Genomic DNA, 24,981 nt, shown 5'->3' on the forward strand with positions numbered 1-24,981 from the left:
AATTTATCGTACACACGAAGTTCTGGTCGTGAGAGAGCGGGTTTTCTAATTAAAACCATGTCATTTACTCGAAGTGGTGGTCGAAATGTTCTGTTTCTCATCCTCCTCTCTCGGATTTGGGCTCCATGTCGAAGTTGTTCATTCGAAGCTTCCGCGCGAGCCTGGTGAGTGATTACCATGTCCTGAATAGGCGGTAACAGTTGATCCCATGGCCTATCAGGTGCGATATCCTTATGGACCTTCACGGGAATATCACGAATAGATTCATGAACTGTTTAGTTTATCACCTGCTGCATTATGGGTAGAACCTCAACCCACTTCCAGTGTTGAGTCTCGCAGTAGAGTCTGCAAAATCTGGGGATTTCCCTCATGATCCTTTAGGCTGGGTTAGCTTCAGGATGATGTATCGAGTTCATGATATGTTTGATGTCCATGTCCTCTAACGCTACTTGAAACTGGATAGAGGTGAATTGAGTACCATGATCCGTAAGTAAATATTCCGGTTTGCCCATTTACGGAATAATATTCCGTTTGATTCTGCGGAGAATATTCTTAGCATTCGCTTTTTGTATTGGAAGTATCATGGTGTACATGGAGAATACATCTACCACTACGAAAATATGTCGGTTGCCACGGGTCACCTTGGGCAAAGGGCCGTACAGGCCCAAAGCCAGTATTTCCTTAGATCTCTCTTGTGTCAATGGCCTAGGAAATTCCCTCATCAACCTATTATTAGTTTTGAATCGTTGACAAAAGTCACAGGTGGTAATAATGTCTCTAACATCCCGCCTCATATATTCCCATATAAATTTTTCTTTATTGAGAGCAACCACCTTATCAGTGCCGGCATGTCGAGATAGAGAATGGCAATGCCACACGAAGTGTGGTCTAAGTCTAGGAGGAGCGTAAATCCTACGCTTACTCTTCGCTGGATCCAAGTACTTATAAATCAGTCCACTTTGATAGCAAAAAGATCGCGCGAGGCGGGAGATACGGTCATAATCGTCATCATCAATGGGAATCGAACCTTTGAAGAATCTAAAGAGTTCTCGGATTTTGACATCTCGCGCTTGAGCTTGCGGTAAATATCGAAGACATCGAAGAAGCTCTTCATCTTCTCTGTCCAAAATTTCAATTAGATGGGCAGTAATAGTGTTGACTGGTTTGCGACTTAGGGCGTCAGTCAGGATAATTTTCTTCCCAGGTCGATGAACTACAGTGATATTAAATTGTTGGATGAAGGGTGCCCAAAGTGTTACTCGATCGCTGGTAATGTCAGAAGACATGATAAAAGTAAGTGCTTTATGATCGGTGTAAATGATCACAGGGTAGCCGAAGATTATTTTCCTCCAATACAGTAGGGACTGAACTACAGCAAGTGCTTCTAGTTCCGGTACTGTGTAGGCTCTATCGTGTGGTCTCAACTTTCTACTCATAAATGACAAGAATATTCTGACATCAGGTTTTTCTGGGTTTATCTGATAGAGGACGGCACCTACTCCTACGGAGCTAGCGTCGCATTCAATGCAGAATGGCCATTCAAAATTCGGGTAGGCAATTTGTACACTATCCCGGAGCATTAACTTGGTTTTATGAAATGCTTTGTCACATGCTTCCGACCATTTCTATCGATTATTTTTCTGTAACAGTGATTGCAATGGATCCACAGTTTCTGTATAGTTGGAGCAATGTTGTGAAAGGAATTGGCTTAATCCTAGGAAATGTCGCACGTGCTTGACTCTGGTCGGTTTAGGAAAATCTATAATGCTATTGATCTTGGCTGGATTAGGCTTAATCCCATCTCCACTCAGGAGATGACCCAAGAATAACACCTCATTCTTAAAGAATTGACTCTTACTCATGTTGATTTTGAAGTTCGTTGCTCCAAGTTCACCTAAGACAGTACTAACATCCTCAATATGGTTCTCAAATGACTCTGGCGCTATGAGAATATCATCAACATAAATGGTAGCAATATCTTTGACTTTGTCAGACAGTTGACGTTCCAACGCTCTTATAAGCACGGCTCCCGAGTTCTTAATTCCAAATGTACGTAGGTTGAAGGCATACGTGATGTTTTCGAAAATAAATCCAGTGAATTTTCGACAGTTTTCTACCAACAAAATATGAAAGTATGATGAGGTCATATCCACTGCAGAGAATACCTTCATTCCTCTGAACTTCCTAAGGACGTCTCGGAGTAAAGGTGGACAGTCGTATTCTAATACTAGTTTCTCATTCAATGTACGCGCGTCGAGACACAGGCGCAAACTGCCATTTGTTATCTTTACGATCCGCAAAGGGTTTAAATAAGGAGTGATACACTTAGAGATAAAGCCATCATTCTCCATCTTCCGGATTAATGTCCTAGCTTCTTCTCGATATTTTTCGGGAACAGGATACGGTCGCTTCTTATATGGTGAAGTATCCCTGACAATCACACAGTATTGAAAATTTTCAATAACACCAAGCTTATCATTGAAGACGTCTGCGTACTCCTCGAACCATTTTTGGAACGCCTCTGGCACCTGAGAACTGAACTCTGGGCTTTCAGTAACACTGTTAAAAAATACGAAGTCATTACTACCCAAGTAGAAATCATCCTCAATGATTGGCATTTCTTGGCCCTCGACTGGTCCCACTTCATCGGGTCTACCCTCTTCCTCGATAGGCGGAGCATCGCTCTTATTGTCTTCGGAATTAACTATAGGGGCATTCGGACCCTGGCACTTCATATCTTCACTATTTAACAGCTCTAACTCTACAGAGTTAGCATTTGAAAATTTTAGGGTATTGGCAGAATATTCAATAACGCCACTATACTTAATTAGAAAATCAGACCCTATAACAGTATTAAACTTCATTGGTGAAATTACCAAGAATACGTGTTCAAAGTAGACACCTTCGATTTCAATTGTCAAGAATGTCTGTGTGTTACATTTGATGAATTTGTCTGGTACAATCCCTTTAAGTTTAAGTAGGGCGACTGGCATTAAGGGTACCTCCTCTTTCCTTGTTAACTCATCAATTAATCTGTCGGAAGCTAGTGAGGCCTGAGCTCCGGAATCGACATAAACAGATGTAATCAGAAGGCCTACCTTAATGCTAATGACTGGGAGACTACGTTGTATCCTGTGGTTGGCAATAGTAGAACCTTCGTGCAATAATTCACTATCATCTAGGTGCCAATAATTAATGTTTGTGGTGCAAGAAATTAATTCTTCATACTGGTATTCAGGCATCTTATTGCTGGGAAAATGAAGTTTTTTAAATCGCGCCCTTCGATTCAGGATTTGGCTCGGACGTCTCATTCCGTCTACCAACATTCTCTTGATATTCCAATGAAGCGGCGCCTGGTAATCCTCCGTCCTGATTCCCACGATGGATGTATTCACGTGTGTCGATCCATCTTTTCTCGAGTTCGGCCCTATGTGTATCTCGGTCTTGGAGAGCTGCTTCAGTTCGCTTCCTCCAATATTGATTACGCCCGTAAGGTATTTCATCCCCATATGAGCGTCTTCGAAATCTACAGAAACGAGAGGGTGTATTTTTCATCTGTTCCGTTTCCACGTGCGGTTCGTGATTCGGTCTCTGTTGTGACCTTATTTCCACGTGATTATGCGTGACTTCTTTCTGTTTGTTAGTCATAATGGGATTCTGTGTGTGAGCGGTGTCCATCCTCCTAAGAACATCGTCAAGCTGCTCTAAGTCTTGGACATTAGCTGCTAAAAGAATCTCTTGAAAATGCGTAGGAAATTGAAGTATCACTACCTGACTTAACTCATGTTCGGGTAGAGGTGGATCAAAAAATTTTCATCTTTTTAAATTGTGACAGTAAAAAGTCGCAATAGCGTGAGTAAGTAGTATAATTGGATGGTTCTGCGGCCTCCGCCTCCGCCCAGCTCCTCCTCCTCCTCCTCCCGCGGGAAATTTGAATTTTGGCGGGAAATTTGAATTTGTAAACAAAGCCACGTGCTTTTTGACAGCTGTCATCGACAACAACGCATCGCTAACCTCACTGCTGCCATCTTGACGGGCCTAAACCTCAGTAGTACCAACGTAACCTAACTAGCATGAGGTAAACAAAGCCACGTGTTTTTTGACAGCCACGTGCTTTTTGACAGACAACAACGCATCGCTAACCTCAGTACTGCCATCTTGACGGGCCTAAACCTCAGTAGTGCCAACTTAACCTAACTAGCGCGAGATAAACAAATCCACGTGTTTTTTGACAGCCACGTGCTTTTTTGACAGCTGTCATCCGCCATCTTGAATCCAGAGAGCACCGTGCTGCCCTCTTTATCGTAGTAGATGTAAATTCGTCACCTGTCATCCGCAGTGCTGCCATCTTGGCGGGCCTAAACCTTAGTGCTACCAACTTAACCTAACTACCGCGAGGTAAACAAAGCCACGTGCAGCTGTCATCCGCCATCTTTAATCACCGTGCTGCCCTCTTTAGCTACTTACCTTTGAAATGTGGTGGCGGATAATTTGAAAAATGCTTTTTGACAGCAGCCATCTTGCATCGCAAACCTCAGTGCTGCCCTCTTTAGCTAGATACCTGTGGTGGCAGACAATTCCACGTGACAGCAGCCATCTTTAATCAAGAGAGCACCGTGCTGCCCTCTATGTGGTGGCGGCAAATTGAAAAATTCCACGTGCTCTTGTTTGGAAACAAACTCACGTGCTTTTTTGACAGCTACCATCCGCCATATTTAATCTATAGAGCATAGTGCTGCCCTCTTTAGTTTGAAATTTGGTGGCGCCAAATTCCACGTGCTCTTGTTTGGAAACAAAGCCATGTGCTTTTTTGACAGCTGTCATCCGCCATCTTTAATCCAGAGAGCACCGTGCTGCCCTCTTTCGTCACCTGTCATCCGCAGTGCTGCCATCTTTAGCTAGATACCTTTGAAATGTGGTGGTGGATAATTTAAAAAGAGAAATTCTACAGCAGCCCTCTCTCGACGCTAATTGCATAAGATGGCGGCTATACATGACTCCTTAAGGGTGCTTACGCAAGATGGCTGCTATACACAGGTTCTTATGAGACTCCCTTGGGATGCTTGCGCAAGATGGCAGTTATACATGGCTCCTTATGAGATGCCCTAGGGATGCTTACTCGAGATAGCGACTGCTCTTATGGGACGGCTTAAGTGTCCTTGCACAAGATGGCTTGAGACGCCCTAAGGATGCTTGCGCAAGATGGCGGACACAAGATGGCGGCTATACACAACTCCTTATGAGACGCTTTAAAGGTGCTTGCGCAAGATGGTTGCTGCTCTTAGCTTAGGGGCTAACGTGTCGTGCTAGTTCGATTAATTAAATTTGGGGCTTAAATGCATAATGTTAAATATCTCGAAAACGGTGCATCGTAGAGCAAAACGGACAAAATGTTTCTTGCATCTCTTCTTGAGATGTTTGCACTTCGACAGAACGTGTAGTAGGCTTAGGAAATGAAGTAAAATCTTCAAGCTGTAATTGCAATGAATTTTCTTCTTCTTCTACTTTCCCTTTACTACTGATTTGATCAACATCATTATCCTTATTATCATAATCATGATCTTGCCTCTCTTTATCTTGAAGTTTGTGCTCAGTAACAGAACTTGCAGCAGGCCTAGACAACAAGGGAGAATTAAAAATCTCTCGCAGAGGTGTACTTTTTAAACATAAATCAGTGTACGCTGGAATATGGCCGAGCTCTTTGTATTTTGTTCCCGATGAAGCTACTTTACACGCGGCTTCATTCTACCTTGCGCAAGCACCCCTAGGGCGTCTCATAAGAGCAGCAGCCATCTTGTGCAAGCGCTCTTAAGCTGCATCATAAGAAGCTATGTATAGCCCCCATCTTGTAGAATTAGATAGCTGCCAATGCCAAAGGGCCTAAGTAGGGATCGAACCGTCGATATCATCATTAGACTATGTTTTTTTCTTGTTCCTGATACTGCAAACCTAGGTATCAGGTTTTGCTCTACGATGCACCGTTTTCGAGATATTTAACATTTTGCATTTAAGCCCCAAATTTAATGAATCGAACCTGCACGGCACGTTATACTCTCTACCATAGCTAAACCTGATCATGTTACGAATACTTGCTTCAATACAAGCTAAAACAGAGCGAATGCCAAAGGGCCTAAGTAGGAACCGAACCGTTGACCTCATCATTAGACTATGTTTTACTTGTTCCCCATACTGCGAACCGAGGTATTGGGTAGAAAAATTTTGTCCGTTTTGCTCTACGATGCACCGTTTTCGAGATATTTATCATTATGCATTTAAGCCCCAAATTTAATGAATCGAACTAGCACGACACGTCAGCCTCTAAGCTAAGAGTAGCAACCATCTTGCGCAAGCACCCTTAAAGCGTCTCATAAGGAGTTGTGTATAGCCGCCATGTTGTGTCCGCCACCTTGCGCAAGCATCCTTAGGGCGTCAGAAGCCATCTTGTGCAAGGACACTTAAGCCGTCCCATAAGAGCAGTCGCTATCTTGAGTAAGCATCCCTAGGGCATCTCATAAGGAGCCATGTATAACTGCCATCTTGCGCAAGCATCCCAAGGGCGTCTCATAAGAACCTGTGTATAGCAGCCATCTTGCGTAAGCACCCTTAAGGAGTCATGTATATCCGCCATCTTATGCAATTAGCGTCGAGAGAGGGCTGCTGTAAAATTTCTCTTTTTAAATTATCCACCACCACATTTCAAAGGTATCTAGCTAAAGATGGCAGCACTGCGGATGACAGGTGACGAAAGAGGGCAGCACGGTGCTCTCTGGATTAAAGATGGCGGATGACAGCTGTCAAAAAAAGCACATGGCTTTGTTTCCAAACAAGAGCACGTGGAATTTGGCGCCACCACATTTCAAACTAAAGAGGGCAGCACTATGCTCTATAGATTAAAGATGGCGGATGGTAGCTGTCAAAAAAGCACGTGAGTTTGTTTCCAAACAAGAGCACGTGAAATTTTTCAATTTCCCGCCACCACATTTCAAAGGTATCTAGCTAAAGATGGCAGCACGGTGCTCTTTTGATTAAAGATGGCGGATGATAGCTAACAGAACTTTTCAAATTGCCTGCTACTACGTGTTTAAGGTAGTAGCCATAAAGAGGGCAGCACGGTGTTCTGTGGATTAAAGATGGCGGATGACAGGTGATGAAATTGCCCGCATGATAGCAGCACGGTGCTCTGTTGATTAAAGATGGCGGATGACAGCTGCACATGGCTTTGTTTCCAAACAAGAGCACGTGGAATTTGCCGCCACCACATTTCAAACTAAAGAGGGCAGCACTATGCTCTATAGATTAAAGATGGCGGATGGTAGCTGTCAAAAAAGCACGTGAGTTTGTTTCCAAACAAGAGCACGTGGAATTTTTCAATTTGCCGCCACCACATAGAGGGCAGCACGGTGCTCTCTTGATTAAAGATGGCTGCTGTCACGTGGAATTGTCTGCCACCACAGGTATCTAGCTAAAGAGGGCAGCACTGAGGTTTGCGATGCAAGATGGCTGCTGTCAAAAAGCATTTTTCAAATTATCCGCCACCACATTTCAAATGTAAGTAGCTAAAGAGGGCAGCACGGTGATTAAAGATGGCGGATGACAGCTGCACGTGGCTTTGTTTACCTCGCGGTAGTTAGGTTAAGTTGGTAGCACTAAGGTTTAGGCCCGCCAAGATGGCAGCACTGAGGATGACAGGTGACGAATTTACATCTACTACGATAAAGAGGGCAGCACGGTGCTCTCTGGATTAAAGATGGCGGACGACAGCTGTCAAAAAAGCACGTGGCTGTCAAAAAACACGTGGATTTGTTTATCTCGCGCTAGTTAGGTTAAGTTGGCACTACTGAGATTTAGGCCCGTCAAGATGGCAGTACTGAGGTTAGCGATGCGTTGTTGTCTGTCAAAAAGCACGTGGCTGTCAAAAAACACGTGGCTTTGTTTACCTCATGCTAGTTAGTTTAAGTTGGTACTACTGAGGTTTAGGCCCGTCAAGATGGCAGCAGTGAGGTTAGCGATGCGTTGTTGTCGATGACAGCTGTCAAAAAGCACGTGGCTTTGTTTACAAATTCAAATTTCCCGCCAAAATTCAAATTTCCCGCGGGAGGAGGAGGAGCTGGGCGGAGGCGGAGGCCGCAGAACCATCCAATTATACTACTTGAGTAATTAATTGCTTTTTTGTACTTTCTCGAATATAGTTGCAATTTAATTAAATGTTGAATTTCTGACTTCGAAAATCTTTTCAATGATGCTTCTTTAAAGTCATCGTAAGTTTTAATATTAAGCATGAACGCTGAGTACCATGTTAGCGCTCTTCCTTCTAGAAATCGGGAAGCTATTCTTAATTTACAATCAGATCTTACTTGACACTCTAAAAATATCATCAAGATTGAGGAGAAATTCCTTTGCGGTATATTCTTCCCTTACAGATAACTTCGCAGGTTTGTCATCAGACATTCGTATAATTTGACAAATGTGAGAAGTGCTTCCGCTAGTGACGAGAATGCTTCGTGCTGTCCTGTCCGTTTCCACTTGAGAAACTATATCACTGAGTGTTTCAGTTTTACCTTGCAGATCTAATTTAATGAGTTTGACCTGACCTGACTACTAACTTCTTTTTCGAGGACTTTTTTTGTCTTCGGCAACGTCGTGACTTATGCAGGTGATCTGTGTGTGTGCGTTATTTAGTTGGGTTTTAACATGTTTGTCAGTCTCTTCTTGTTTAGTTTTCAGCAAGTCTAATTCACTAGTTAACTTGTGAATTACACTCTTAAAAGACTCATGAATATTATCCTTATTGACGCAATCTTAGCTTGTGCTTGCGAAAGATGTGCATGCGATTCTTGGAATTCCGCTTTTAAACTCCCTACTTGATCAATTCATTGTTGTGATGTAGAAAAAAACAGTCTTTAAATCCGCAACAACTTGTTTTTATGTCCTCATTTACTGAGTCTATATCACGGGTAAGGCGTTCATTAATCTCGGTAAATTGAGAATTAATTTTAGCATTGGCATCAGAGAATCTTTTTTCGATCTCTGAACCAGCCTTGGCGAGTCTACGTTCAAGGTTTGTATTTATCTCAGAAAACATACTATCTATATTTTCCGTTATATGTGTAATACGAGTTTCAAAATTTGTATTAGACTCGTCAGTACGTGTATTTATGTCGTTTCTTAGCACTTCTAATTTAACGCCGAGTTGAGTAGTAGCCGCGTTTGCCTCTTTAATGTGAGCTTCCAAGTTAGAGTTGGATTCATTAATTCGAGCACCTATTCGGGCCTCTAAATTAATGTTGGATTCCTGAATACGTCGTGATTAATTGGTGTTAGATTCCGAATTTCATTCAATCATGCTAATTTTTAGAGCTTCATTGGCTGCTAATATGTTTTCCATTTTGACAATATTATATTTGACCAAGTACCATAGACAAGTACTAAATAAGCACTAATAGAACTTGCAAATATCACCATTAATGTTCAATGGTGGAAAATATTTCACATACAATATCAAAATCAAAATCAAAAAAGCTCTTTGAAAAAATATTTGTGGTAGTTCATTGTCCGTACATTACCAAGTATTGACTTTTGAATATATTCAACTAACTTCAAAATTAGTCTGTTGATTCGAGATTACTCTGATTAAATAGCACACGATTAATGTTAATATTTCTATCACTGCACTTTACTAACTTTGTATGATCTGAAATTCAAAGTTTCTGTACTTCGGTTTAGAATGATTATAAGATCTATTTTTACACTTATTCAGGTCAAGTTCTGAAAGTCTGAGCTTCATTTAAGTGTCTCTTATGCTAATTAATTTTATACTTGTACACTCTAGATTCAGATAATTCCTATCACATCTGAGTGTCATTTACACTTATGTACCCTGATATGTTATTCATATCGGCCCAACGCTGGGCGCCATTTATACTTATCTTCCCTCTCTGTAACCGTAAAACTTTGTTTTGATGGCTAGCTCGAACATAAGACTCGGCCCAGGTGGTGACCGGTCCATATCTGAATGTTTACAGAGAGGGAAGTCAGATAAGTATAATTGAACACTGATTGTTTAAAAAATTATTCATGAAAATAAAGTCAGATTCCAACATCACCCCAGTGTAGCAGTTATAATTAGTACTTCTCCTTGGGGTGGAATTGGCCTTGATGCATTGCGGGTCACAATGCCTGCTTAGGATGCCACCAACTTCCGAGACTACCTGGAAGATCTCGAATATCTCGGAGGTCTGTATGGTCTAGGAGCAACTGTAGTCGTGGCACTGGGCATGAAATAGATCCTAAGTAACAAAGGAGATAATAGTTTCACGGTGGGATTCACAAATAAACACAGTCATTGCCGATGGCTTGAATTGAACTCAAAATCACATCCGTTATGTATCAGCCACAGAAGGTAATAAGTCACTTCATCAACATTAAATATGATAATTTCGGCTGAATAGTGACGTAAAAACAAATATTCCACTTCCAAGCTTTACACCGTTCAATTTCGAAAATAAACGTTATCAAAGGAATTTGGTCCGGGATCAATCTAGTCCCGTTCACGATTAAATAAAGAAAACACTGTATTTCCAAGAACTTCCCTGGTTTCGACACAAGAAATGTTAGTTTTCAGCAAGTCTACTTCACTAGTTAACTTGTGAATTCCACTCTTAAAAGACTCACGAATATTGTCCTGTATTGACGCGATCTTAGCTTGTGCTTGCGAAAGACGTGTATGTGATTCTTGGAATTCCGCTTTTAAACTCCCTACTTGATCAATTAATTGTTGTGATGTAGGAAAAACAGTATTTAAAATCCGCAACAAGTTGTCTTTTATGTCCTCTTTTACTGTGTCTAAATCACGGGTAAGGCGTTTTTTAATCTCGGTAAATTGAGATACATTACTCTCAAAATAGCAAATAGCAATGTTTACAATCTGAAAATGTACTGTATTTCAAAACGTTTTATTCAAATGTAGGCCATTGTAAACTACTGTAGCAATAGCTTGCTGCTAGCAATGTTTTGGAAAATGTATTTTATAACACTTTTACTGAAACATGAAATATCCCATGGTTTTGCTGCTAACAATATTTCAGAAAAGTGCACTTTAAAAATGTTATAATGAAATGTAGAGCATCGTAAATAAAGAGAACCCATAGCTTCCTGCTAGCAAATGTAACTACGATATACAATATTTTTCTAAAAATGTATATATATAGCTACAATGTCTTATGATTGTATGAAAATAGTAACAGATTTCTCTTAAATAATACAATATTTCATGATTCCCAAAAATAGTTAAGTGGTGTAACCTCTGATACACTGCTGACAAGATATTTATGATCAAACAAACAGCAAGAAGGTTTTTACATTGTTTGAAGAATAATATTAATTACAAGGTTGTTTTTCTTAGGAATGAAAGGAAATAAGAATTGATCAATACAGGTTAGACAAGAAAGAACGAAATAAAATTATATAGCAGGAAGATATTTTTATTGTTTGAAGGAAGTATCAATTTCTTAATTGTTTTGCTTAGGATCGGGAGAAACCAGTATTCATGAATAGGGGTTAGACATAAAAGAACAAAGTGAAAACATAACATATGACAGGAAAGTATTTACATTGTTTGAAGAGAAACATTAATTACCAGGTTGGTTTTCCTAGGGATCGAAGGAAATAATAATTGATCAATGGTAGTTAGACGGGAAAGAACAATGCGAGAAATTATACAAGGGGCAAATGAATATAATGCACCAAAATATGATTTTGAGGTGAAAATCCTTCAATTTTTTCTTAGGGACGGAAGAAAGTAAGTTTTGGTCAATAAAGATTATACAAGAAAGAACAAATTAAAAGCCCAGAAGGAAAGTATTTATATTTTTTGTATAGAACCTAAATTTCAATGGTTTATTGGTGGAAGAAAATAACATAATTTATCAACACATGGTAGACAAGAAATAAAGATAGGAGTTGTAATACTCCAAGCTATACTTTTTACTTGAACGTCGTCCAATTTTCTCTTACTATCGGAAGAAAATATGTATTGATCGACAGAAGTTAGACAAAAAGAACAAAGTCAGAAGACAATATATAGCAAGAAATTATGCAGGCAAAATAGAAAGTCAGCTCCGGAACTTTATACCAGCCTGCTTTCAGTGATAGCTTCGTGAGCAATGATCACAATGACGGGAGTAAGGAGATTTAGGCTGAGCTGTGAGCATAAGCCGGCGTCATGCCAGGCGAATGGAGAAGGACAGGTAGCGGGAAACCCTGGACCCTGTTTCTAATCATTTCAACAGAAAAGGTATGGATTCGAGCAGGAATTCAGGCGTTCAGAAAGATTCACAGGCTATTGCTCACAGCATGTTGAAATACAAAACAGTATATAATAAATATATATGTTTGGAACGCTAGAAAGCATTCATACGGTACTCTCTTTACAAAGAATTAAATGCTAAATTGTTTCTTCGTTTTTTAGAAAAGTAAACTTTTGGCAGCCTGCCAATTGCCCTCAACATACCCATCCGTGTTTCGTATTTTGCTAACTGTACTATTTCCTATAAATACATAAATATAAAGAAATTCTCATATTGTTGTAATATTACGAGTAATGCCGGTAGGAGCCTTCGTTCTGAATTCCTCCTATATACGATATGTTACCATCTGCAACACTTTCTCTGGTAATGGAAATGAACATTCTGAAATCGATTCAAATACTGGAAGCAGTGTACTAAAAGGGCGATTTGTATAGAACTCTCATTCTGTTTATAATTTTCGTTATTGTTGTATTGAGACACAGAAGATCGACAAACTAAAGAGTATTCGGAATTAACAAAGGGGTAACCAGTACAATTAAAATCAAGAATAATAACAACAAAATACTCCACAGAATTCAATAAATGTCACTTAAAGTGAAGCCAACTTAATTTCGTCTCAGCAGTCCACAGAAACAAGCACAGAAGTACATGTAGATTAGTGGATATACCAGAGTCATATTAATGAAACAAACTATCAAACAAATAAGATCATTCATGATATAGAAATTGATTTGTTAAAATTAAGATCAATTAAGTGATATAGAAATAATTGAAATGCTTCCTACTGTAACCGTTTAACACCGTGTCATAGGCATGTTAGGAGGTTTAATCAACCATATATGCCGTTTTCTGCAACATTCTGCGGCATATAGTGACGTAGTTAGCAATTCACGCCCCAAACCGGGATACGAGTTGCGGTACGCAAGCTCGAAGGGAGCAGCTCTCTGTGTTGTACCGAGATGAGGATGGCGTATTACAGCGGAAATGTGAAATTGCGCTCTTACTCGGGGCGAGAAAGAAGAAGAGATGACGCTACGCGTGAAGGTGTATTTTGTCAGAGGGTGAGGTAAATTAAGGTGCGTTAACCCAGAAGAAAAAATCCTTACTGATTCAGCACCGCATTCATTGGTGCCAATTCACCATATCTAACTAATAATAATAAGAAGAATACTTTTTGGTATAACCTATGGAAATTTATAAGTCAGGACTCATTCGAACCGGTCTATTTTATGCAACCTGTTGATGCACATAAACGCAATACATTAATATTCGATTGGTAATGACGCACGTTATATAGCAGTGCGCAGATTGAAGCCAAGTGCTAAGATTTGGCAGCATGAGGAAAAAGGTGGGAGTTACGAGATAAACCATGACTCGTGAATTTATAAAAGGATGCTTTTAAGATTGTGAACGAGCCGCTGATCGGATAGACGTAAAACTAGTTCAGTATAAAATAGGGGTCAAGAGCTAAAATTTGATTAATCTCACGATTACAGGCGTGGTTTACCACCTCTCCAATCACTCAGCCAAAATACTATAAATGGAACCTGGATCTAAATGCAGGAACCAATTGTAATTTGTGCGGCCGCAGTACTTACGTGTCAGTGATGAACTATGCAAACATGGATAACAGTGTATGAAGTGCTGTGTCGAAGAAAAACATATCAGTGGGGTGTAAATATCGCGAAATAAGCCGTGTGGTACGACACAAAGCTGTAGTGGTGATTAATAGAGGTGTTATTTCAACATTTAATCCTTTAAATATTTGTGACTTCAATGACGGCTTATGATGCAATTATCAGAGAACGGGTGAACTCATCAGGTTGCATAGAATTAGTGAAACAGCCGATTACATTCAGTAATTAATAGTGGCGATTTTAAGGCATTTAAACAGTGAGTGACGCTCAGTAAATTAAAGGAACGGTGTTCGTGATAGGGAAACTTTCGCATACTCCATGGACACACGTGATAACAATTAATCAGGTTGTGTGATAAAAGGGGAAATGAATAGTGATTTATATAAACTTACCGCTACTCGGGTTAGCCCATTTGAATCAATAAGTGGATCTAATCACCAGTAGGTTCTTTGAAAACCAATGTTCTTAACCAATTTCCCATTTTTGCCTGTATGTTCGTGAGTGATCATCGAACCCAGGATTGGAACCAACTTGAGTCGCGCCTAGTGCCAGCATTCATCTCTTCAGGGAACGTCGAGAGAATCCAATAGCAGAAGACCACAATTCAAGACATGGACGGTACCACAACGGAAAGGAACCAAGGTCTATTTAAGAGTGAAGCTCCCGTCATGAAAGTCTAAAAACCCCAGCTGTACGCTCGAGATGACAGCAAACCACACACAGTATCAATGAGTATATTTTCTTAAGTATATTAAGCATGAGATCTGCACGTTTGCATTTTGATATAATTTTAAATGAAAGACTTTTTTTGTAATTAATAATATTCAATGTAGGGAACACTATACGCGCGTGACTGGGAATGATTATTCTTTTAATTTAATTAGGATTTCTGCTGTGATTTAAGGATAATCACTAATAATTCAGCGGAATTATTTGCATGAATTAGTACATAAGATCTCAGTAAATTCTAGTGCATGTGAAGCATAAATTTCAAGGGAGAATGGCACTCCAGCTGAATTTATAATTTCTTCCTCATTTTACTAACTGGTATGGATCTTCATAATTATTTGAATATAGTTTGAGTATTTGCTTCACATGGTAATGCATGTATTTTTATAAAGCTCATAGTAATTAAGAATGTGACCATTGAAGATGTGCAATCCCGAGGTGCAATTCATGAATTATATAGATACGCGAGGGAGATGTTATTACTTAAATGACCTGTGGGAACAGAGTCTTCCATATAAACAAATAAGGTAGATTTGAGATGCAGTAGGATGACAATGAGCAAGGTGAGACTTGTGAAATGATCGAGATGATAGAATGATGAAGAACTGGAGTAAACATGGTTATCGCGACGTATTGAATTGGGCTGTATGTGGCTCGAACAATAAGAAATAAGAATTGATGGCTCTTGAAAAATTGTGTACTTGGAAGCGAGAACAATGAGAAGAAAGAATGAAAATTGAAAGTATCTTTGTGGCCGCAAGGTAGAACATTGGACACAACAAGAGAGACGGATTTATGATGTAAGGGGATTTGTCCGGACCGAGTTGTCTCCAAGAAACCTCAGAACATTTGCTCTAGTATGTCCCCTTTCACTCGCTACTGTGCTAGTGATACATTATGACTAGCGTTGATAATTTTATGATCCTGTGAGGGACGTATTCCTCCCCGTTTTTGTTTATTAAATTAGCTCGTTATAGGAGTTTCAGATTTTTGCACCTTGGAAGCTGGAGAGCGTGGGTTCGACCCGCATCAGAACGATGGATTTGAGCTGACGTCATATGACCTGACTAGGCCAAATCTTCAGAATGTGTTGTTTGCTAATGTGTTTAAAATTCCTTTGTGTAACGTATTCATGCATTTATGTTGTTCCTTAAGTGTTTATGGTGATGGGTATGAAACCAACGTTGTGTTAAACCGCTTCGTATATAACAGGGTCAGGTAAAGCCAGGAATAGCAGGTTCGATCCTGGCTCAGTCCAGTGGTATTTGAAGGTGCTCCAAAACGACAGCCTCGTGTCGGTAGATTTACTGGCACGTAAGGAACTCCTGCGGGACTAAATTTCGGCACCTCGGCGTCTCCGAAGACCGTAAAAGTAGTTAGTGGGACGTAAAACAAATAACATTACTGTTATTATTATTATTAAACACAGGAATACGTGTATGTGTTCAGTATAATATGTAATTGATGTGGTCAAACGGACCATGAGTTCGATATGCGGCGATGTAATCTCGTGGGTGAAAAAAATATACTAATTTATCTGCCTAATATCCATAACTATGACGGCCAAGTAAAGGAAGGCTTAGTGAGATAGTGTCATCCCGACCTTATGGTCAATTTATTCAAATGATAGATACCATCGAACATCATTGCTCAGAGATAAATAACACCTACGTTTTTATAAAGCGTATATAGTAATAGTGCGCGTTAATAAGGTGATTTATGGTATGCCAAGCGATAACCAAAACAGTGTGTGAGTGGAGGCATACTATTCACAAATGATTTCTTTACTATTGTTTGTTATGTGTAATAATATGGCAATATCTCGTGTATGTTCTCGTGTGGTTCTGTTTTTAGTAAATATTGCGAAAAAAATTTCTTCTCGTCCAATAATACACTGACTGACAGTGACAATGCAACACCAAGGAGGAGTGGTTCGAAAGGGATGAAAGTTGGGGAAAAAACAGAGACGGCACGGATGAATAATTGATGTTTATTTCAAACCGATATGCAGGTTACACAATGCGCACGGCATCGACTCAGTAGGATGTAGGACCACCGCGAGCGGCGATGCACGCAGAAACACGTCGAGGTACAGAGTCAATAAGAGTGCGGATGGTGTCCTGAGGGATGGTTCTCCATTCTCTGTCAACCATTTGCCACAGTTGGTCGTCCGTACGAGGCTGGGGCAGAGTTTGCAAACGGCGTCCAATGAGATCCCACACGTGTTCGATTGGTGAGAGATCCGGAGAGTACGCTGGCCACGGAAGCATCTGTACACCTCGTAGAGCCTGTTGGGAGATGCGAGCAGTGTGTGGGCGGGCATTATCCTGCTGAAACAGAGCATTGGGCAGCCCCTGAAGGTACGGGAGTGCCACCGGCCGCAGCACATGCTGCACGTAGCGGTGGGCATTTAACGTGCCTTGAATACGCACTAGAGGTGACGTGGAATCATACGCAATAGCGCCCCAAACCATGATGCCGCGTTGTCTAGCGGTAGGGCGCTCCACAGTTACTGCCAGATTTGACCTTTCTCCACGCCGACGCCACACTCGTCTGCGGTGACTATCACTGACAGAACAGAAGCGTGACTCATCGGAGAACACGACGTTCCGCCATTCCCTCATCCAAGTCGCTCTAGCCCGGCACCATGCCAGGCGTGCACGTCTATGCTGTGGAGTCAATGGTAGTCTTCTGAGCGGACGCCGGGAGTGCAGGCCTCCTTCAACCAATCGACGGGAAATTGTTCTGGTCGATATTGGAACAGCCAGGGTGTCTTGCACATGCTGAAGAATGGCGGTTGACGTGGCGTGCGGGGCTGCCACCGCTTGGCGGCGGATGCGCCGATCCTCGCGTGCTGACGTCACTCGGGCTGCGCCTGGACCCCTCGCACGTGCCACATGTCCCTGCGCCAACCATCTTCGCCACAGGCGCTGCACCGTGGACACATCCCTATGGGTATCGGCTGCGATTTGACGAAGCGACCAACCTGCCCTTCTCAGCCCGATCACCATACCCCTCGTAAAGTCGTCTGTCTGCTGGAAATGCCTCCGTTGACGGCGGCCTGGCATTCTTAGCTATACACGTGTCCTGTGGCACACGACAACACGTTCTACAATGACTGTCGGCTGAGAAATCACGGTACGAAGTGGGCCATTCGCCAACGCCGTGTCCCATTTATCGTTCGCTATGTGCGCAGCACAGCGGCGCATTTCACATCATGAGCATACCTCAGTGACGTCAGTCTACCCTGCAATTAGCATAAAGTTCTGACCACTCCTTCTTGGTGTTGCATTTGCTCTGTCAGTCAGTGTATTAGTGTATTCCTCTTGCGGTATAGACAACACTACTGTCGTTATAATTAAAGTAGTGCCCATTTTTCTTTTTTGAACATTCCATTACCCGTATGCTCTTGTGCTTTAGCCGCTGACGCAATGAAAGTAGGATGATGGGACTTCGAAGTTATCTCTGAAGTTTCTAATCCAGAAACACCATTTATATATTTATTTGTGAAGACAAATTTTTTAATTGATGCCCTGATGTGCCCGGGATGGATACACTAAATTATCGCCCAATTTCGTGGGGCGTGATTTTTTTTAAGATCGTGCCCTTTTGGGATTGGGAGTAAGAAATGAAACCTAATTTTCACAAACATTTTCGCGACAAAACCGTTAACAGATTAAGTACGAATCCTAAACACTTTTATCATTAATATGAATCTCATTCATGAATAATTCGATGTTAACAATTGTTTAAATGGGGAAAATATCGTTAATTGAAGAGCAGCAAGCAAGTAAGTTCCTGTATTCATGGAAGCCCTGTCAATAATAAAAACACCCTCAGACGCAGAGTAAAAGGATAAATATAAACAACTAATAAACCGAGCTCGATAGCTGCAGTCGCTTAAGTGTGGCTAGTATGCAGTATTCGGGAGATAGTAGATTCGAACCCCACTGTCGGCAGCCTTGAAAATGGTTTTCCGTGGTTTCCCATTTTCACACCAGGCAAATGCTGGGGCTGTACCTTAATTAAGGCCACGGCCGCTTCCTTTCCACTCCTAGCCCTTCCCTGTCCCATCGTCGCCATAAGACCTATCTGTGTTAGTGCGACGTAAAGCAACTAGCAAAAAAAAATTAAAAAAGTGTAAGAAAGGGTAGAGACGAACAAAGGAATTAATCTATAGAATTCAATTTTAATGGTAATTCCTACTTTTGATATTTTAAATGTCTGCTAAGAATCAGCTACTTTACACATAACAATAATAATAATATCAATAATAATGATAATAAAAATTTGAGTCATGTCTTACAGAATATATTAGAAGATTCGTGGAATGGAAGCTAATAACGTAGCGAACACAGAAGTATGTCTTGAAATATACACATAATAAATGTAGAACAACCCGAAGGAAGTAAAAAATAGCGTATAAATGTACTGGTCAAGAAAAATTCAGTAAAATAGGAACACAAAAGTGAAATACACTAAACAACAAAAGGCTAAAAATCACGTAATAAGATGACCCGCGTGAGAGAGAAAAAGGTCATACTAGTGGAAATAAAATTAAGCACAGGAATTGAATGTGTTTGTTGTGTGTTTGAGTCATCAGTCCATAGACTGGTTTGATGCAGCTCTCCATGCCACCTTATCCTGTGCTAACCTTTTCATTTCTACGTAACCATTGCATCGTACATCTGCTCTAATCTGCTTGTAATATTCATACCTTGGTCTACCCCTACCGTTCTTACCATCTACACTTCCTTCAAAACCAAATGAAAATATCCTGGGTGTCTTAAGATGTGTCCTATCATTCAATCTCTTCTTCTCGTCAAATTTAGCCAAATCGATCTCCTCTCACCAATTCGATTCAGTATCTCTTCATTCGTGATTCGATCTATCCATCTCACCTTCAACATTCTTCTGTAACACCACATTTCAAAAACTTCTATTCTCTTTCTTTCCGAGCTAGTTATCGTCCATGTTTCACTTCCATACAATGCCAGGCTCCACACGAAAGTCTTCAAAAACATCTTTCTGATTCCTGTATCAATGTTTGAAGTGAGCAAATTTCTTTTCTTAAGAAAGCTCTTCCTTGCTTGTGCTAGTCTGCATTTTATGCCTTGCTAAATTCTGCCATCGTTAGCTATTTTACTACCCAAATAACAATATTCATCTACTTCCCTGAAGACCTTATTTCCTTATTTTATATTTCCTGCATCACTTGCCTTCGTTCGACTGCACTGCATTACTTTTGTTTTGTACTTATTTATTTCCATCTGGTACTCCTTACCCAAGACTTCATCGATACTATTCAGCAACTTCTCGAGATCTCCTGCAGTCTCAGATAATATAACAATATCATCGGCAAATCTCAAGGTTTTGATTTCCTCTCCTTGGACTGTGATTCCCTTTCCAAATTTCTCTTTGATTTCCTTTATTGCCTGTTCTATGTAAACATTGAAAAGGAGAGGGGACAAACTGCAGCCTTGCCTCACTCCTTTCTGGATTGCTGCTTCTTTTTCAAAGCCCTCGATTCCTATCACAACAGACAGATTTTTATACAGATTGTAGATAATTCTTCGTTCTCGGTATCTGATCCCTACCATCTTCAGAATATTCAATAGCTTGGTCCAATCAACATTATCGAATGCCTTTTCTAGATCTACGAATGCCATATACGTGGGCTTGTCCTTCTTGATTCGATCCTCTAAGATCAGACGTAAAGTCAGGATTGCTTCACGTGTTCCTAGATTTCTTCTGAAGCCAAATTGATCTTCTCCCAACTCAGCTTCAACTTGTTTTTCCATTCTTCTGTAAATAATACGTGTTAAAATTTTGCAGGTATGAGATACTGAACTAATGGTGCGGTAGTTTTCACACCTGTCAGCACCGGCTGTTGGGAATAGGTATAACAACATTCTGCCGAAAATAGGATGGGACTTCTCCTGTCTCATACATCTTGCACACTAAATGGAATAACCTTGCCATGCTGGTTTCTCCTAAGGCAGGATGAAATCCAAACATCACAATATTTAACTTCATGATTTGGAATATCTTTTGATTGAGGTAGTTGAAAGGTCTCGAGGTAAAAAGATTACCATTCATTTAGCCATCATGAAAATGGAGAAGTACAAATTAATATTCCACAGCTGAATAAAACTCGATGAACGTGCTGGTCGAGACGAAATTTCTTGAGATAAATTTCGAGACGTCTGTAATAATGTGGTGCGTTACTTTCGAAGTGTAGCAGGACCCCGGTAACAGTTCAATTGAAGTGACCATCGTAAGATAGCTGGTATCACACTTTGTTTTCAAATCATTTGAATCACCCCAAGTCCATGAAGTAATCTCATAGTAGCATGGCACAAGGAGCGCCGTTCTCTAGGCATGCGAACTAGAATTTCAGTAGAAACGAAGAGAGAAAATTCATAAAATAATATTGAAACCCAATAATTAAAGTAATAAACGAAATTGACACTGAATTCCAAGTTGCATTAAAAATGATACTGTAATTAATTAACAATTATTATTCATTTCACAATAATTATTATCACTAAAGATCAAGTTATACCAATACATATCAATTTAATATATTTTCCTTATTAACTTTTATGTTGTAGTAGCCTTGATACGTTTCTTATTTCAGGCAGACGAATAAATTATAGCAATTGTAGAGTCCAACGCTTCTGGAGTAATATGAATATATTTCACATGGAGTTCTATACTGGAATGGTACCACTCCTAGCTGCAGAAATTCAAGATATTTTTTCCTTCTCATTGCAGATCCTTACTCTGGCAAGTAATGAGAGAATTGCACTCACCAACTCCATGCGTCTACTCTTCGAAATCTCTAACCTGCGTACTGCAACACCAGCTACAGTGTCACGAGCTGGAATCTTATATATTAATCCCCTAGATTTAGGCTGGAATCCGTAAGTAATTTCTCTGGATACATGAGAAGCACAGTGAAAGAACAATAAATTATCTAAATATTATGAATATTGTTTCAGGTACGTCTCCACGTGGATAGAATCTCGTACCTGTAGAAATGAAAAAGCCCTTCTGATAAATTTATTTGATACGTACGTGCATACCTTGATAAAGACCATGAGGGTTCGGTTTAAGAAGATTATACCGATAACTGAGATATCGCACGTGCAAATGTTGTGCTACCTACTGAATTGTCTCCTCACCTCTGAGAATACACCTCCCGGTAAGTTATCCATCGGTCAGGTTAGTGACTAGTATCAGTGGGGAGACGGGCGTCAACTCGTAAACCGTCCCTCAGTCAAGAAAATTGTTAGCTTTTCTCGTTTGCATTCCTTTAGTGACCCACGGAGGAGGCCAGTTGGAGATATAGGATAGTGTGAGGTAGAGAGTGGAGAGAGGGCGCTGCTAATCCAAGACGGCGCCGGCGGTGTGGGAGGGTGATAGTTCGTTGACAGATTGTAATATATTGATCTTCAGATATATACAGAGATCGATATGTATCCAGAATCGTGTTATGTATTTCATATGTTTCTTGGCGGAAACATTCCTGCTCATATGCGGTACGTTCATCACTATAGGGTCTGTGTCTTTATATGCACAAGGACTACCAGTAGTATATCGCCACCTCCGCTTCCGAGGCCTCCACCATATTGAATGTGCTTGCTTAACCTCACACCACCTTACTAGAGCTGTTCATCAATCAATCAATCAATCAATCAATCAATCAATCAATCAATCAATCAATCAATCAATCAATCAATCAATCAATCAATCAATCAATCAATCAATCAATCAATCAATCAATCAATCAATCAATCAATCAATCAATCAATCAATCAATCAATCAATCAATCAATCAATCAATCAATCAATCAATCAATCAATCAATCAATCAATCAATCAATCAATCAATCAATCAATCAATCAATCAATCAATCAATCAATCAATCAATCAATCAATCAATCAATCACTATTGATCTGCATTTACGGCAGTCGCCCAGGTCGCAGATTTCCTATCTGTTGTTTCCCTAGCCTTTTCTTAAATGATGCCAAAGAAATGGGAAATAAATTGAACATCTCCCTTGGTAAGTTATTGCAATCCCTAACTCCCCTTCCTATAACGAATATTTGCCCAAATTCGTCCTCTTGGATTCCAACATTATCTTCATATTGTGATCTTTCCTACTTTTAAAGACACCATCCCAACTTATTCGTCTACTATTGACTAAGAGTGGCTACGATTTATTATGGTCAAGTGTGCAAGCTTAAAATAACAGGCATGGATACCACTCCAAGCTTAAGGGGGTTAGCTTTACAGACCCAAGTTTGATACCCAAGAATGCCAGTTAAACATAATTGACAGCATGATTATGCTATTTCCTTTACGTAGCACCGATACAGATAGGTCTTATGGCGACAATGGGATAGGAAAGAACTAGGAGTGGGAAGGAAGCGGCCGCAGCCTTAATTAAAGTACAGCCCCAGCATGTGCCTGGTGTGAAAATGGGAAAACACGGAAAACCACCTTCAGGGCTACCGATAATGGGGTACGAACCCACTACCTCCCGGATGCGAGCACACAGCTGCGCGACCTTAACCGCACGGCTAACTCGCCCGGTACATGATTATGGTAAGAGAGCTAGCTCGAACTAATAGGCAAGCATTTGACCCCAGGCTTAAACTTACAAGGGCGTTACAGACTCAAGTTTGAGATTCGATCCGAGGATTAACCTAACTAGACTAGATGAGACTTTGATGCTGAGGTTGGTGGAAGCTAAACTTGAAACAAAATGGCAGCTACACATGGGACTAGGGAGATTGTGTAAATCTTCATACATTTACTTTATTCATAGCGGGCGTAATGCTGAAAGGCACACTCAGTGCGCTTGGAGCTGAGCTTGGCACATCTCAACTAAACAACCTCCATCTGACTTATGCAGTCGTCTATCAATATCGAGGTGGCTTTCTTGTGGAAGTGTATTCAAGCCAAACGTAAAAGGTTGATAAGAATGAAGCTCACCTTGTACTACTCCATCATGAGTTTTTTACTGTATTCATAATGTCTAACTTATCTTCCATTCTGCTGTAGTAGCGTATAAACTAAATCTTGCAGTATCTGCTTATGGTCATCTGTCAACTCGTTCAGTCTTCGCAAACATGTAGCATGTTTCGGGAATGTAAACCGTGTTTTATACACACTATCTTTACTGGTTTAAGATGAAGTTTGTAAACTACGTACGTGTGTCGACCAAAATTAATGAGCTGATTGTGTTTATTCACAAGCTTAAGAGTGATGTTACTAATATTTTTACAGATTCAGGATCATAATGAAATACTGATGGTTTCCCACCAACAGTATATCCACTTTCCTCTGTAATAATAAAGTCGTGCAGGACGTGTGAAATTTGTTAATTACTATCCAAGTCTGTAATAACATTGCATCAGTGGCGGTTTCTGGTATAGAGCAATGCAGCAATGAACCAAGAGTTTATATAAAATTGTACTCAACTACGTAATATTCATAACTCCCTTGTCAATCTCGAAGCTCCTATTTAGCTCATCTGTCCGTAATATACTCGTACTGGCTTTCAATTCATGTGAAATGCCCAGGTTCCGTGGCTGGATACTTTCTGTAATGAACCCCCTTGGAAGGCGATAGTAGTATAATACAGGGATTCGGCCGCCAGTTCCACCTCCGGCTCCCAGGGGCCTGCTCCACCTCCTCCACCCGGGAGGCCTTCCCAGGGCCGCTCCTCCTCCCGCAGGAAATTAGAATTGGTAAACAAAGCCACGTGCTTTTTGACAGCTATCATCGACAACAACGCATCGCTAACCTCAGTACTGCCATCTTGACGGGCCTAAACGTCAATGCTGCCAACTTAACCTAACTAGCGAGAGATTTGAATCGGTATACAAAGCCATGTGCTTTTTGACAGCCACGTGCTTTTTGACAGACATCAACGAAATCGCTAACCTCAGTGCTGCTGTCTTGACACGCCTAAACCTTAGTGCTGCCAACTCAACCTTACTAGCGCGAGATTTGAACCGGTAAACAAAGCCACGTGCTTTTTTGAGAACTGTCATCCGCCATTATTAATCAAGAGAGCACCGCGCCGCCCTCTTGCAGGCAATTTCGTCAGCTGTTATCCGCCATCTTTAATCAAAAGAGCACAATGCTGCACCCTTTACTTGAAATGTGATGGAGGCAATTTGAAAAATTCCACATTCTCTTGTTTGGAAAGAAACCAACGTGCTCTTTTGACAGCAGCCATCTCTAATCAACAGAGCACCGTGCTACCCTCTTTAGCTAGATACCTTTTGAATG

General features: G+C 40.7%; 1 protein-coding gene across 1 annotated transcript in view; it reads left to right on the forward strand.

Moving 5' to 3' along the window:
* Window positions 1–24,981, forward strand: part of LOC136863901 (dynein beta chain, ciliary-like) — a 5,220,903-nt gene that overhangs the window by 2,447,553 nt on the left and 2,748,369 nt on the right. Inside the window, exons 43-44 of the mRNA XM_068226514.1 lie at window positions 21,449–21,597; window positions 21,676–21,878. Of these exons, the coding sequence (XP_068082615.1) occupies window positions 21,449–21,597; window positions 21,676–21,878 (352 nt within the window). The remainder of the gene's footprint in view (window positions 1–21,448; window positions 21,598–21,675; window positions 21,879–24,981) is intronic.

This window comes from Anabrus simplex, chromosome 2 (assembly GCF_040414725.1).
Source record: "Anabrus simplex isolate iqAnaSimp1 chromosome 2, ASM4041472v1, whole genome shotgun sequence".
Classification (NCBI taxonomy): Eukaryota; Metazoa; Arthropoda; class Insecta; order Orthoptera; family Tettigoniidae; genus Anabrus; species Anabrus simplex.